Source organism: Acipenser ruthenus, chromosome 36, assembly GCF_902713425.1.
Source record: "Acipenser ruthenus chromosome 36, fAciRut3.2 maternal haplotype, whole genome shotgun sequence".
Classification (NCBI taxonomy): Eukaryota; Metazoa; Chordata; class Actinopteri; order Acipenseriformes; family Acipenseridae; genus Acipenser; species Acipenser ruthenus.
In genome coordinates this window covers 5,710,089-5,723,587 of record NC_081224.1, presented here as the reverse complement: position 1 = coordinate 5,723,587, position 13,499 = coordinate 5,710,089, and the positions used below count along the sequence as shown (strand labels likewise).

General features: G+C 39.6%; 1 protein-coding gene across 6 annotated transcripts in view; it reads left to right on the top strand.

Moving 5' to 3' along the window:
• The window catches only part of LOC117965547 (adhesion G protein-coupled receptor L1-like), a 270,259-nt gene that overhangs the window by 242,182 nt on the left and 14,578 nt on the right, over nucleotides 1–13,499 (top strand). For all 6 annotated transcript variants that reach the window (XM_059007937.1, XM_059007934.1, XM_059007938.1 and 3 more), the window contains 2 exons: nucleotides 147–243; nucleotides 6,710–6,838. In XM_059007937.1, coding sequence (XP_058863920.1) covers nucleotides 147–243; nucleotides 6,710–6,838 — 226 coding nt within the window. The remainder of the gene's footprint in view (nucleotides 1–146; nucleotides 244–6,709; nucleotides 6,839–13,499) is intronic.

The window sequence follows — 13,499 nt, the reverse complement described above, 5'->3', positions numbered from 1 at the left end:
CAGATTCAGCAAAGGTTTCCTGTAAACTCAGCAGGGAGTTCAGTAACACTTTACCAGAATTACTTCATGAGCTTTGTTCTCTTGGTGCAGGCACCTTTTATTGCAGCTTTCTCAAGCCTGTGTCTTCTGTCTTTTTGCTGTTTCAGAGTCGCATCAGGAGGATGTGGAACGACACAGTCCGAAAGCAGACCGAGTCATCTTTCATGGCAGGAGAGATTAACAGCACCCCGTCACTGAACCGTGGTAAGAATTGAACCACTTATTGCCTTTTATCATCTGCTAGGCGACAGAAGAGTATTACATTATAAATCTACCTGCAGCTGTCCAATAAGTAAAGCATTGTGTCCAATTCTGGTCAGCTCAGCACCACAGGGACATTATGGCCCTGGAGAGAGTCCAAAGAATAGCAACCACACTGATCCCAGGACTTAAAGGACTGAACTATGGAATATAGACTGAAAGAACTGAATATATTTAGCCTGGATCAAAGAAGAATTAGGGAGTGCATCTTAAAAGGAGTTTCTATAGTGAACCTGAACTGATACTTTAAGTGCAGCGCAGAAACCAGGACCACAGTTGGAAATTAAGTTGAGATAGACTTAGGACAGTGAAGGAGACATTTCTTCACACAGAGAGTGGTGAGGGTATGGAAAGGGTTACCTATTCATATTGTTGAGGCTGAATCACTTGGATCCTTTAAGACCCAACTTGTCAAAGTTCTGAGATCAAACAGCTGCTAGGAACCGGTCAAGCTTAGATGGTCTGAATGGCCTCCTCTCATTTGTAAATCTTCTTCTGATTTTATGTTCTAAGTAGTCTGGTGCTAAAAAAACATGAAGCAGCACAGGAGCAGAAGTAGGAAAGGAACAACCATTACAAGAAAAGTCTATCTGAGGGATGCTTGATATATCGGTTGTCGTTGTATCTATTTGTTTTATTGAAACAAGGTATAAATAACTCAGAATTTGTAAATGACTTAAAAACTGAAAGTGGGTGCTTAAATCCATTTTAGTGATGGAATTGGGCTTGGGACAAAATCTTTGAGGATAATCAGTCTGTTCAGCCAAATTTGAGGTTTACATGATTGTGCACCTGGAAATGTGACACTGAGTCATTGCAGTTACAATTTCAAAGGTCTGAACAGTGCAACTTAAATTCATATTGATTATATAATTGTGGTCAGGATTTCTGCAAACGATGACCCTAAAGATGTGCTAAGAATGTAGGACATTGATCAGTTCACAGGTGACTGACTGGTGGTTTATTTAGTACCCTACTGTACATCAAATGTACTGTTTTTTACATTTATCCAGGGAATCATAATAGATTCATGGACCTCAGCAAGTTATTATCTAAAAAACAATGGTTTATAATTGAGTTCCATAATACTTTTACCTCATAATTCTTGATCGATACAACCCAGCATACACTAATTGTGTTCAAAAATATAATTTGCAATAGGAGTACAGTATTTGCATTTTTCATAGACTGTACGGTACAGTTTCTTATTAGTTTTTTTTATTTTTATTTGTGGCCTCCACAGCAGTGTATATTTGTTTTTATTTACTTTTTAAATCAAGTTTAGAAGCAATAAATGTCAAAGATTATAGAATGAATATATAAGGAATAATAGGAAATATGTTGTATGCTTTATTTTAGTTTATTCAGGTTGTTTCAGGCTGTGTGAATGAGCGTCTGCAATTAAATTATAGATACAGGGAAGCTAGGTTATTGAATATATAAGCTGATGATTTGATCAACGTGATCCAATATGCTGTAAAAAATATATATGGTGCTGCCTTTCTAAACTAGCAAGTAATACGTTTAATCATCAAAAAATCTGTCAGCAATCTGAGGACCAGATAACAGCTCTGTTATAAAAATGCACAATGAATTAGTATCTTAATAATTGATTATCTGACGCAATGAACACTGCATCCAATTCTTTATTTAAGAAAAAGATGAAAGATGAGTTAGTCATAATTAAGACTCATCTCTTTAATCACAATTGCTTAGAGGACCATGGCTAATATTTAATCACAACTGATTAGAGGACCATATTTTGGTTAATATATTTCACACTTTCACTGTTGTGTGTCTTCACTGTAATCTGTAAGATTTAAATGTGGTTCTGATTTAAATAATTACGATGGTGTGGTATAATGTAACACTCCTGTTACATAATTGTTTAGCATTAGCTTCTGTGAGATTAGACACAACTGAGCTTAGTTACACATATTATGCACATTTTGTATTGATAACTTTTGGGCTCCAGGAAAACATGAAATGTCCCAAACTGCTAAGGAATAGGAGTCTTAAATTATACCCTGTAACATGGGCGGATCGCCCCCCCCCCCTCCTCACCTCGTTAAAAATGTCAAAATATTGTTTACTTTAACGGTATGTTTCGTATCAGGTATCCCCCCTTCATGACAGTCTTGAACCCCCCACCCCCTTAATGAAAGTCTGGATACACCCCTGCTGTAACCATCAAACAAACTACCAGCAGAGATTAAACATGAGCTAGAACACTAGTAGATCACGGCATGACCAGCAACATCAACACAACAGTTTTGAATAAATGCCAGCAGTCTGTCAATTAAAACGGGACTCCAGTCCTGCAATTATCACAGCATGAATAAGTCACACCTTAGTCTGTAATTTTACAAATAAGAGTTGTTCATGTAGCTATAAGGGCCGAACCAGCACTCCAGATCAAATGCGTACTGGGTGTTTTACGCATTGAAAAAATAGGAATTATCTATGATATGTAGATGTAATGCGCAAAGCATATGCACAGCAATTTTGCTGCACAGTTGAGTTTGCATGTTATCAAGCTTCTTGTACTTCGTTGATTCCCAGCATCTCAATGGTAAATTGTGAACAAACTGTATGCTGTAGCTAGAGAATGGATCATGCCCTAATTGTAGCCTGCCTGGGAATTGCCAGAAACACGTGACCAGTAAGTACAGGTTTTCAATTTTTATTTTTAAACGTACGGTTGAATCCACTTACTTGCAATACTTGCAATGCGTGTTTGTGACCGGTGAATAAGCCTTAGGATTTATCGATGATGTCTTTAACCTCCTCAACCTAACATACCAATTTACCCATCTGTCAACAACACTTTTGGAAGGTAAATCTATATAATAAATACAGTATTCTGTGTTTGGAGAGAGTTGGGATGGTTTATATTGCTATAGCAAGGCGATCAGTAAAGAATACAATATTATCGTTTGTTTATTTGCAGTAGTGCAGTATCGGTACAGTTTCTTTAAAATATTTTTGGACATTGTTTTTGGGAGCATGTCTGTTGACTTGGAAAGGGAGAGAAGCACAAGGAAGCATTTTTTTGTTTGTTTTGTTTTAGTTTAAATTACTGGAAATATCTAGTATGCGCATGCAGTCCTTTTGGTTAAGTATATTCCATCTGCAGCTTTATGTATATATATATATATTAATGCATTCTCACCAAATTAGCATTAAAATATGTACAGTATTTATTAAAAGTACTCATGACCTCAAGTAATGTTGCATTTTACTCACCCAAAATTCATTTTACTCACATAGGGCTGTATTCTGATCACAGCGCAAATGCGAGTGCCTGAACGGCGCTAGCCCCCGATTCTGTGGAGCATAAATGGAGCGAAAAAGTAAAAAAAAAAAAGACTGCGCTGAAATGGTATTCTGAAGACATGTCTTGCGGCTGTGATAGAGCACCTGCCCTATCACCATGGGTTGGCATACATTTCGGGGCATGGTATCATTAACATACTAGCCGAAGCGATTCTGATGACAGCACAGAGGGGTCCCAAATAGACAATTGAGCACTGCGTTAAGACCCGCTGAAGCCAGGTTTATTTAGTGGCGCAATCAGGAACTTTAACAATTGAACACACTATAAAAAGCAAAGTAGTCATAAGTAGCAACTGTGTGCGTTTGGACTGACACAGAAGGTAAAAGAAAAGAAAAGAAAAAAAGAACCTAAGACAAAGAAAATGGCAAAACGTAAGAAACTAACAATATTATTCGTAAATTAATAATAAACAAATATATGAATCTAAAAAGAATCTTCTTTTGCAGATACAATGGAGTACTATATTTATTTTCACAAGGACTGTAGAAATGTATTTTCATGGCAATTATTATAAGTGAAAATATTTACGTACAGTATATGGAGAGCAGCATAACAGAAGCGCCACTTCTGGATCTGTATGTGTGTGTCTGGCCTTCCTTTCCCTGGTGCTAGTGCTGTGTGTGCGTGCTTGAATCATGTGCAACTGTAAACGAGTTAACTGCTGTGTAAACTTGACACAATGTATTTGCTTTGTTTCCATGATTGAAAGTCACTACTATCGGCAGACCTGAAACAAGATATTTGTTTGGTTGCCTGATAATGTACAAGCTTAACTAGTTTGAAACATTATAACGAATTAGAAAATGGATCAGAGAGTTCCTTTAACCTGATTGGTCAATATGAGGGTTTAAATCTCTGATAAAGGACCTCAAATGTTATCTTTCAAATTATGTTTAATCACTGTTCCAAATCAATCTGCCCGAAAATACTTAATACAGTATTCATGTATTTTACCTTTTGCCTGCTTGTTGAAAGAAAGTCTCCATTCTAGTAGTGCAGACGCCCTCTAAATTTTTGTCTGTCAATGTAAAATATTCTGCTTCCTCGCTGTCCTATCTATCTATTCAAATTTAGTATAGCAAATAAAGTAAAACAAATTATAATAAATCAAGAAACTGTTTGATGTCAGCAGCAAAACAGTAACCACAATACTATAGCAACTACTCTCTTTGAATGATGAGTTGAAATCAGACAACTGCACGCAGTTTGATTAGTTTCAGCAACTTTAAGCATATCACAGTAACAACACAGGCACGTCGCATCTCTTGTAAAGCCAGAAGGAGGCTTTGACTTTATGAACACACACTGTGAACAAGTAACTGAACAAACAGCACGATCAGGATGAACACATACTGCAGACAACTAGATTATTTTTAATTACTAAAACTTTTTATTTTATTTATTTTGCTAATAAATGTTAGGACCTAACAGTATCTTAAATACTGAAACGTACAGAAATACACGAACATGCACTCAAATCCAAATAAAAAAATAATAAGTTAGCTGGGGGTTGGTTGGGCTCCGGGAGATATTCCATGAGAGTGTAAGCCCTGGTTATATTGAAACTCTAGTACATTACAAGCTCAGAGGGAACGATTTCATGTCCCGCTAGAAAATGAATCAGCTGCTGCTACTGGTAGATAAGTCAGGTATTTTACACTTTACATGTAGTCATGTCAATGCCATGAAATCATGTACCTTATATTCAATAATACATTTATCACCCTACATGCCTCTACCTCTTTTATTAATATAGCAATCTCCTGTGTCTTGCTGTTCTGACTTGCTCTGTTTTTTCTTGCTCTGTGCTATTGCCGCTCGACATGATCGCCACGTCTACATTCAAAACGGAGCCTTGCGGTGACGCAAGCGCATTCTGTCTCTTAAAGGGATTGTTGCCTGGCCCTGATTGGATAGCAGATTCCCCAACCTGCTCAGCATTGATTGGCTGGGCGCTGTCAGTGCGCCACTTAACACGCTTGCGCTGGGTTTTTAATTTCATCAGAATCACACTTTTGGAGAAGTCACTCCCTCCGGGGCAGACGCGATTGACTTTAACCACTGCGTTTGCGATTGCACTCATTTCATCAGAATAGAGCCCATAGTGTCTAAATTGGAGAGTAAATTACTCAATGACCCAAAACCTTATCGGGAGCGCTGGGAGAAATCCTTTATTTAACATCAAATTCCTGCCTCCTGATCACTTCAATGATATTCGTATTTGAAGGTAGTTGTGAACACTTGTCCTGGGTGCAGTGTTGGTCTTTGTACCTTCAAGGTAATAATAAGTTCTAGCTAGTATTTTCTTTACAAATTGCGAATGGGAGCCCTACGAAGTGAACAGTACCATTAAAAAAAGTCATTGTATACCGGATCAGTTTCTGTATCCAAAGTTAATGTACACAATTGTAGTAATTGAATGTACATTTCTTATTTCCAAAATGGCATGCAAAATCATTTTGATGCAATCCAATGCAGTTGTATGTGTTTCATCATACAAGCAATTGTGATAAAATTAATTGACAAAATATGTTAGTTAGTGCGCTACCGTTCTATCAATAGCTACCCTTTCTACCTGTCTTTGTACAGAAGCAATGCCACTGCTGTGCCACTACTTTGCAGTGAAGACTATTTGGTCACAGAAGATGTATCTTTGGTTTTGAGATGTTTCTCTATCACACAAGGGTCTGTAATACAGGATTACATGCCTCCTCTGTATTCTATTTGTCCTGGGGTTGTTTCACAGGGTTTCTGGTTTAGACGCCTCTCTCTTTCTCAATAGTGAGTGTGGGGACTGCTGGCAGTGATTGGGTTGGAATCATGTCTGTCAGTGTTAATTAGCTATAGGAAGACAGACGTGCACTGTGCCCTGGTGTTTAAAGTAGTGAAAGTTAGAGCCATTCCACCCTCATGCTGTATTAGGGCTTCATTGCTAAAGCTATTTTTTTTTTTTTTTTTTTTTTTAAATAAACAGCCTTGACTATAATGTGCTATTCTACACTAAACATGCCTTCCAATCCCTGTACCTGATTAAACCCGACACTTCCCTCTTTCTATTTCTGTTTCCTACAGCTACGATGGGGAACCACCTGCTTACCAACCCAGTCCTACAGACTCGCTCAGGCACCAGCCCCTACAACACCCTGCTGGCTGAATCAGTGGGGTACAACCCCCCCTCTCCAAGCGTCTTCAACTCCACTGGTAAGCAGACAAGTCAGAGGGGCCCAGATGCTACAGACCCCACTGGGATCCGTTCTAATGCCTGTGGATTACCCTGAAGAATCCCTAGCAGAACCATTATTATTATTATTATTATTATTATTATTATGATACTGAGCATCAAAAGAAACCTATCACTTATATTTGAGCTTCAAAAGAAATGTATCACTTACATTTGGTTAAAATTCACTAGATGTGATCGAAAAATGACAAACTCTGTTTTATAGCAGGTGCAGTGACTTTTTATTGTGCTGATTAACAACTGACATCACAATGATGCTGCAAAATGATCTGTCGATCTTGGGCAGGTGTTGTGACTCTTGGTCTCCCAGTTTGTGGCCTGTCATTGACAGAGTATACCATCTCGCTGGGTTTGAAATTGCTGGCTATTAGCACCCAAGACGGCGAGCCACAGTATGCTGCCCTAGTCCAGCATCCAACATGCCGATCGCATGAAGACGCTGCTCTCTTGACAGACGTGGCATATTGGTTTTTTTTTTCTGTGATTTTCTTTATTGCTTTTATTCAAGCTTGCAATTCAACAGCTGAAATCACTCCATATCCAGTGTCCAATCAACTGTCTCACTAATTAGGTGATTAAGTGCATATGCTTCAGTCATAGTCACTCAATCGTGTCATGGTCAAGGATGAATGATCGAGTGATTAAAAAGAAACCAAAAACATGTAGTCAATGTCCACTTATATACCTTTTTTTTCAAAAATAAATGTGTTATAATAGTGATAAGTTTATTTTGATGCTCAGTATATTATTATTATTATTATTATTATTATTATTATTATTTATTTGGCAGACGCTATTGTCCAAAGAATGGCAATGAAATGGAGATGGAACAGAAATTGTAGACACACTGGTTCTGATATGGTAGGACGCTGTGTCTGGTTCTGATATGGTAGGACGCTATGTCTGGTTCTGATAATGGTACCATTAGATTGCATTGGATTACCAGCAGTGTGAATTGGTTAATACCAATCCCAGTGAAGAAATTCCAGCCCAGAAGCATTAGCAGACACCCCTCCCCCCACACACCTGTATCTAAGATATTTGTTATTATAATTATTGGAGCGCTGCATACATCATATTAATTTTTCTGTTAAATAATGTGCAGTTAAATTCTCACTTTGTCTGCATTCTCACTGTGATACCATCTCAGAAACCCTAACTTGTGAACTTGCAACAGCGCTGCTGCAGCTACACTGGCTTGTTTTTAGACATTCAGATGTTTTGGCACGTCTGATTCCATCTTCCAAAGATAAAAATAGAAACTAATGGGAGCAGCACAAATGCTGTTTTAAAATGACAGTGTTGACAACCATTTTTCACGCAAAGGATGCAAAGCTTGACGGAAACCTGTGTACTGACAAATTCCATCTGCCAGCAAAATGTTTGGTTAACCATGCACCGAAAGGATTTGTTTTCAGTTCAGTTCAATTGTATTTATGAAATGTATATGTAAATACGCCTGGAGTCACAGCAGACAAATTGAGAGCCTGCGGCGCACCCAACCCAGGGACTTATATAAGATAGAAAGATGTACAGAATACGGGTCATTCAGTATTAACCTAGCTGTGCTGTTAGAAATTCCTTGCAACTTAACCAAAGTAGTTCCAGAAGTCATCAAATAAATAGGGTTCATAAGGGAGAACACTTACCATTTATTTATGTTTTATTTTAATTTTTGGGGAATTTTTTTGTGTGTCTCTGCAAGCAAAGTGTATTTCAACACAATATACCCAATTTCTTCAAACAACCCTAGATAAATTTCAAAACAAAGGACCAGTACAGCATTATAATTTCAAAATGATATAGAAGGACAGGTCAGTGTCTAATTCTTTTAGTGGCTGGAGTCTGTGCTAAGAGTTAAAGAGTAAAGCCTTTATGATGTCAGGTTCATCACAGGGTATACCTATGCAGTACTGAGTCTGTGTATCGTAAGATATACCGTCTTAGAATCCATATATTACACCAGCAGTGGTCGTAACAAGGACTGTGCTCCTTCTTTACAATTATGAACAAAATGTTTCCCCAACAGTCTGGGATAAAAAATGAATTTGCACTGAGAAAGAACACACACCCTCTACAGTGCACTGCTATGAATGAACAAGTCCATCTCCATGGCTAACTAGCAGAGATCTTGTGAATGAACGTCCATCTCCATGGCTAACTAGCAGAGATCTTGTGAATGAACAAGTCCATCTCCAGGGCTAACTAGCAGAGATCTTATAACTCTCCTGGAAAAACATGTATTGGTTTCTTTACCCGCAGCGAAATGTGAGTCCATACACTCAACCTAGTGGTCTTTGCAGACGTACATTACTTTGGTTAGTTATACAAGACTTGCATCCCTTCAGTCTCCTGGTGTTCTGCTAGAGGTCTCCTACTTACTGGAAGTCAGCTGTTTTTATGGAGGCCGGTCAGGAAACGCCTCCACCGCCCACATTCCACACCAGGAAGCCCAGCCCAGCTGCCCACTGTTGCTGCCTCATTTGGCAAAAACCAGACTGGAAAATATATATTTTTTAATTTTGTTTTTTACAATCCAAACTTCCCTGAAGGAATTAGGGAACACTCTGAGCAGAAAAGGAAAAAGACCAAGCTATTGATAATCATGCCGTATTTCTGTTAGGGTTAATAATGGTACAGCATGCACAGTTGTTTTAGGTTATGTTAAAGCACTAAAACACATATAGTATAGGTCAGGCTACATCTTAATTGTGATCACTTATTGTAATTTATCAAAAGTTTTTTCTATAAATAGGTATTTTCTTATGTGTTTTAGTGAGCCGAATTCCAGTATAATAATATAACCTTGCTGTATGCATGTGGGGGTGCAATATGTACTGTATTTCCTAAAATATATATTTCCAAGTACTAAATTTAACCATTACCGAATGGGTTAACCTCTTTAAGACCCGAAACCTGAATAAACATATCAAAGCTGCTCAGCCGAGCCTCTGTGACGCAGTCATGCCCGCCCCCGGGGACTGCACGCACAGAACTCAGTGCCACTTTTCTTTTCAAGAACTGACCTGACAGGAAGAGCCTATTCAGATAAGCAGTTGTTACTTTTTCTGTTACAAATTTTCATATTTATTGGGTTTTACACAAATTATGTGTGATATTACAAATAATGGCTCTATTCGTTTTAAGGGATCAAGCAACGGCTGACTTTGTGCTCTTCCCCAGGCTGCATTAGCTCCGGCTAGAGTTATTTTATTCTCGTTTTGGCTTCGGCCAATATTATGTGATTGTTTGTATAATTTAAGTAATTGTATTACTGTATTATTGTACGAGAGAATATTTTCTTTTCTCATTATATTTTTTGGTTTTCACAGACACTAAGAGCTTGTATGCATTGCTTGCAGTGGCACATGTGTAGTGAGAGCAGCTGCTGGGCTCAGCAGAGCTGCGCAGGACCAAGAGGCTGCTTCAGGAATCCGTCCCACAGCACCTTGATTCCATTTTGGTAACAACTTTAGCAACACCATTACGAGGGCTGTTAATTTGCTAACAAGCAGGCTTTCCTCAGTCTCATGTGGGTACTGACTGAGTGGTTTTGCCAGTAGCTTGCACAGGTGGGCATCCCTGTGCATTGCTACCCACGGTAACGAGAATCGAGTAGACCCTTACCCAGGTACCGAGGTCACCAACCCACTCTGTTCCCAACCCAACTAGGTACCATACCATACCATACTGTATCGTACCGGGACCGAGGTTACCACACCGGTACGGTGCCATAAAGGCTATAAACTGTACTGTAGCATTGGTATGTACCGACCCGGTGATACAGGCACCAAACCAGTACCAACCCGTACTGCTCCTGCCCCGTCTCGGTTCTGTACTGTCCCGTACCGTACTGTACAGATCGGGTGCTACAGGTAACAAACCGACTCGTACCATCATGGTTCCAACCCGCTGTAACCAGTGTTCACATCCCCAGTCGGGTACCAAGCAGGTCTTGTTGACAGCCCTGTTGCTGAGGAAGTGACTGTTCTTACTGTACATTGCTTGCTATTTGCATAATGCCTGGGTTTTATCCCTGTGACACATGCAAGGCCAGCCTGCCTGGGGCAGGAGCATGCAAAGGAGGCACTGATAAATCGCAGTTTCTGCGAGTTTTGTGTGCATATCTCTGAGCGTACACTGGAGAAATGTCTCTCCTGCAGCTCTACAAAGCACTCTGCATCCCTCACTCCTGCACACTCTCTTCCCCATCACCCTCTGTTAGAGAGGTGACTCCTCCCCCCATGGCTCTGTGCCAAGGGAGACCGGACGACGCACCAGGGAAAGTAGCCCACACAGGAAGCCGTCCTCCCGGTCTTCCTCCTCCTCCTCTGCCTCTCCTTTTCCTCCGAGGAAGAGGAAGAAGAGTCACCGGTCCAAGCGATTGGTGGACTCTGAGCAAATGGAGAAGCTGCGCCTGTTACCAGAGGTGGTATTCGGAACAACTTGCGGTTGTTCACCACGGAGGCTATAATAGGTTCCTCTAACCGGCACAGAGGCAAAAGCCTCAGGCCAAGCCATAAGGTGAGCAGCGGCCCTAGGGGCTTGCTGCTAGACAGGGCCAACGTCAGCACCTGAGGGGGGACCACACACATACAGAATTAAAATTGCAAATATGAGTAAATGTAATATTCCTGTGCCAGCTATCCTGCTCAAGCAGCCTTAGGACTAGAAACTTGTAGTTTTCACTAAACTAAACTAAACTAAACTGTACGCGTGCAGTGCAGTGAAAGTTTTCAGATCTCCCCTTTTTTCTTTTCTCTTTTCCTGCTTGCGTCCTGTTCCCTTAGTCCCGCCTCTCCTCACTCCCTAAGACTTTCATTTGACAAGTGTTTTGTCTAGCCTCATTATCATAATGTATATTATTATCATAATGCCTAAACGACTATTATAATTATATGATTTTAAACCATAAAAAATGGGAGAACCACTTGGGGGCCTAATATGGAGTAGAGGTGTAAAGCAGGAGTTCCTGAATCTTTTAAAATAATCTTTAGCAATCCTTTAAAATCATTCTTTTAAATGGTCGCTTTTTGTTTGTTTTAATAAGTTTAACGTTACATCTGCTATTTTATTTGATATATCCGTGGCTGTCAGGGAAGTTATCCGAGATGAGATTGCTATGCTTAGATCCGAAATTCAATCGGCAATTGCTCCCATTAAAACCGCATTGTCTGAGTGCTCTGAAAAAGTTAGAGAGGTGGAGGGCTCCATGAATGTGTTTGACGCCCGCCTTGCTGGGGTTGAATCAGCCTGCAACTTGCTTGCTTCTGAAAATAACAAGCTCCTTGCTAAAATTGACGACCTGGAGAACCGAAGTAGGAGAAATAATCTGCGCGTCGTCGGAATTCCGGAGGGGATGGAGGAAGGCAGACCAACGGAGTTTATGTCGAGCTTCTTTCAAGAAGTGTTTGGGCAGGAGTGCCTGGACTCCCCCCCTGTTCTGGATAGGGCGCATCGCTCCTCGGCTGCGAGACCACGAGAGGGAGAGCGCCCAAGGCCTTTCATTTTGAGAGTTCATCATTTTCAGGTTAAAGAGCGGCTTCTGCGCTTGTCAAGGGAGAAGGGGCAGCTCATCTTCTGCGGAAATCTTCATTTTCCCCGATTTTAGTGCTGATTTGGTAAAGCGCAGAGCTGCTTATAATGAAGTGAGGGCGCTTCTCCAGGTTGCGAAGGTGAGGTATGACCTATTACATCCAGCACGTCTCCGCATTTCATTCAATGGAACTGATCAAATCTTCGATACCCCAGAAGCAGCATAAAGACTTTTATTCAAGAGAGATCCTCCCTAAGCTAAAATGCACAGAGTAAATACAGTACGGTAATTGCTGACTTAATATCATTTAAATATAACGGCGTTATACAGAAGTATAAATGTCTTTTTTGTTTATCATTATTATTTTTTGTGTATGTATGGTTGTGGGTTGTATTTTTTTTTTTTCATTTGTGTGTGTATTCCTTCGGTAAAATGAATGTTCGCCTAAATTGAAAGCATTACTGTTATGGTTGAAATGTGCGCATCAGACTGACTTGCAAACGGCGCGTCAATGCAATGTATCCCGGGGAATTTAGTTTTGGTGCCACGGAGAACACGGGTTTTGCTAGTCTGTGCGGGCATGCTTTGCAGCTATCGCTCCAGTGGTGTTATTGGGTTGCTGGTTAAGTTTGCTACTCTCAACTGTCTGTAATGGATTTTCCAGTATTACTATTTTATGTGTTTGTATGGATATGTATGTGTATGTATGTATGTGTGTGTGTATGCGTATATTTATGTGCATGTGTGTGTATGTGTATGTATATGTATGTGTGTATGTATGTATGTATGTATGTATATATGTATATATGTGTGTATTTGTGTATGTGTATATATATATATGTAGTATTATTATTATTATTATTATTTATTTTTTTTAGTATTCACGTTTGTGTGTGGTTTGAAAGGAGAGGAATAACGTTTGCATGGCCCTGGGTTCAGTATACTATTTGTTATTGCTGAAATGAAAAGGTTTGTTTCTCTTACTGATATAGTTTGGGGTGTTGACTTACTATGTGGATACTTTACTAAATAATTGAAATGTTCTTGCAGTATTACACTATCACTGTATAAGCATTAACCAGTTA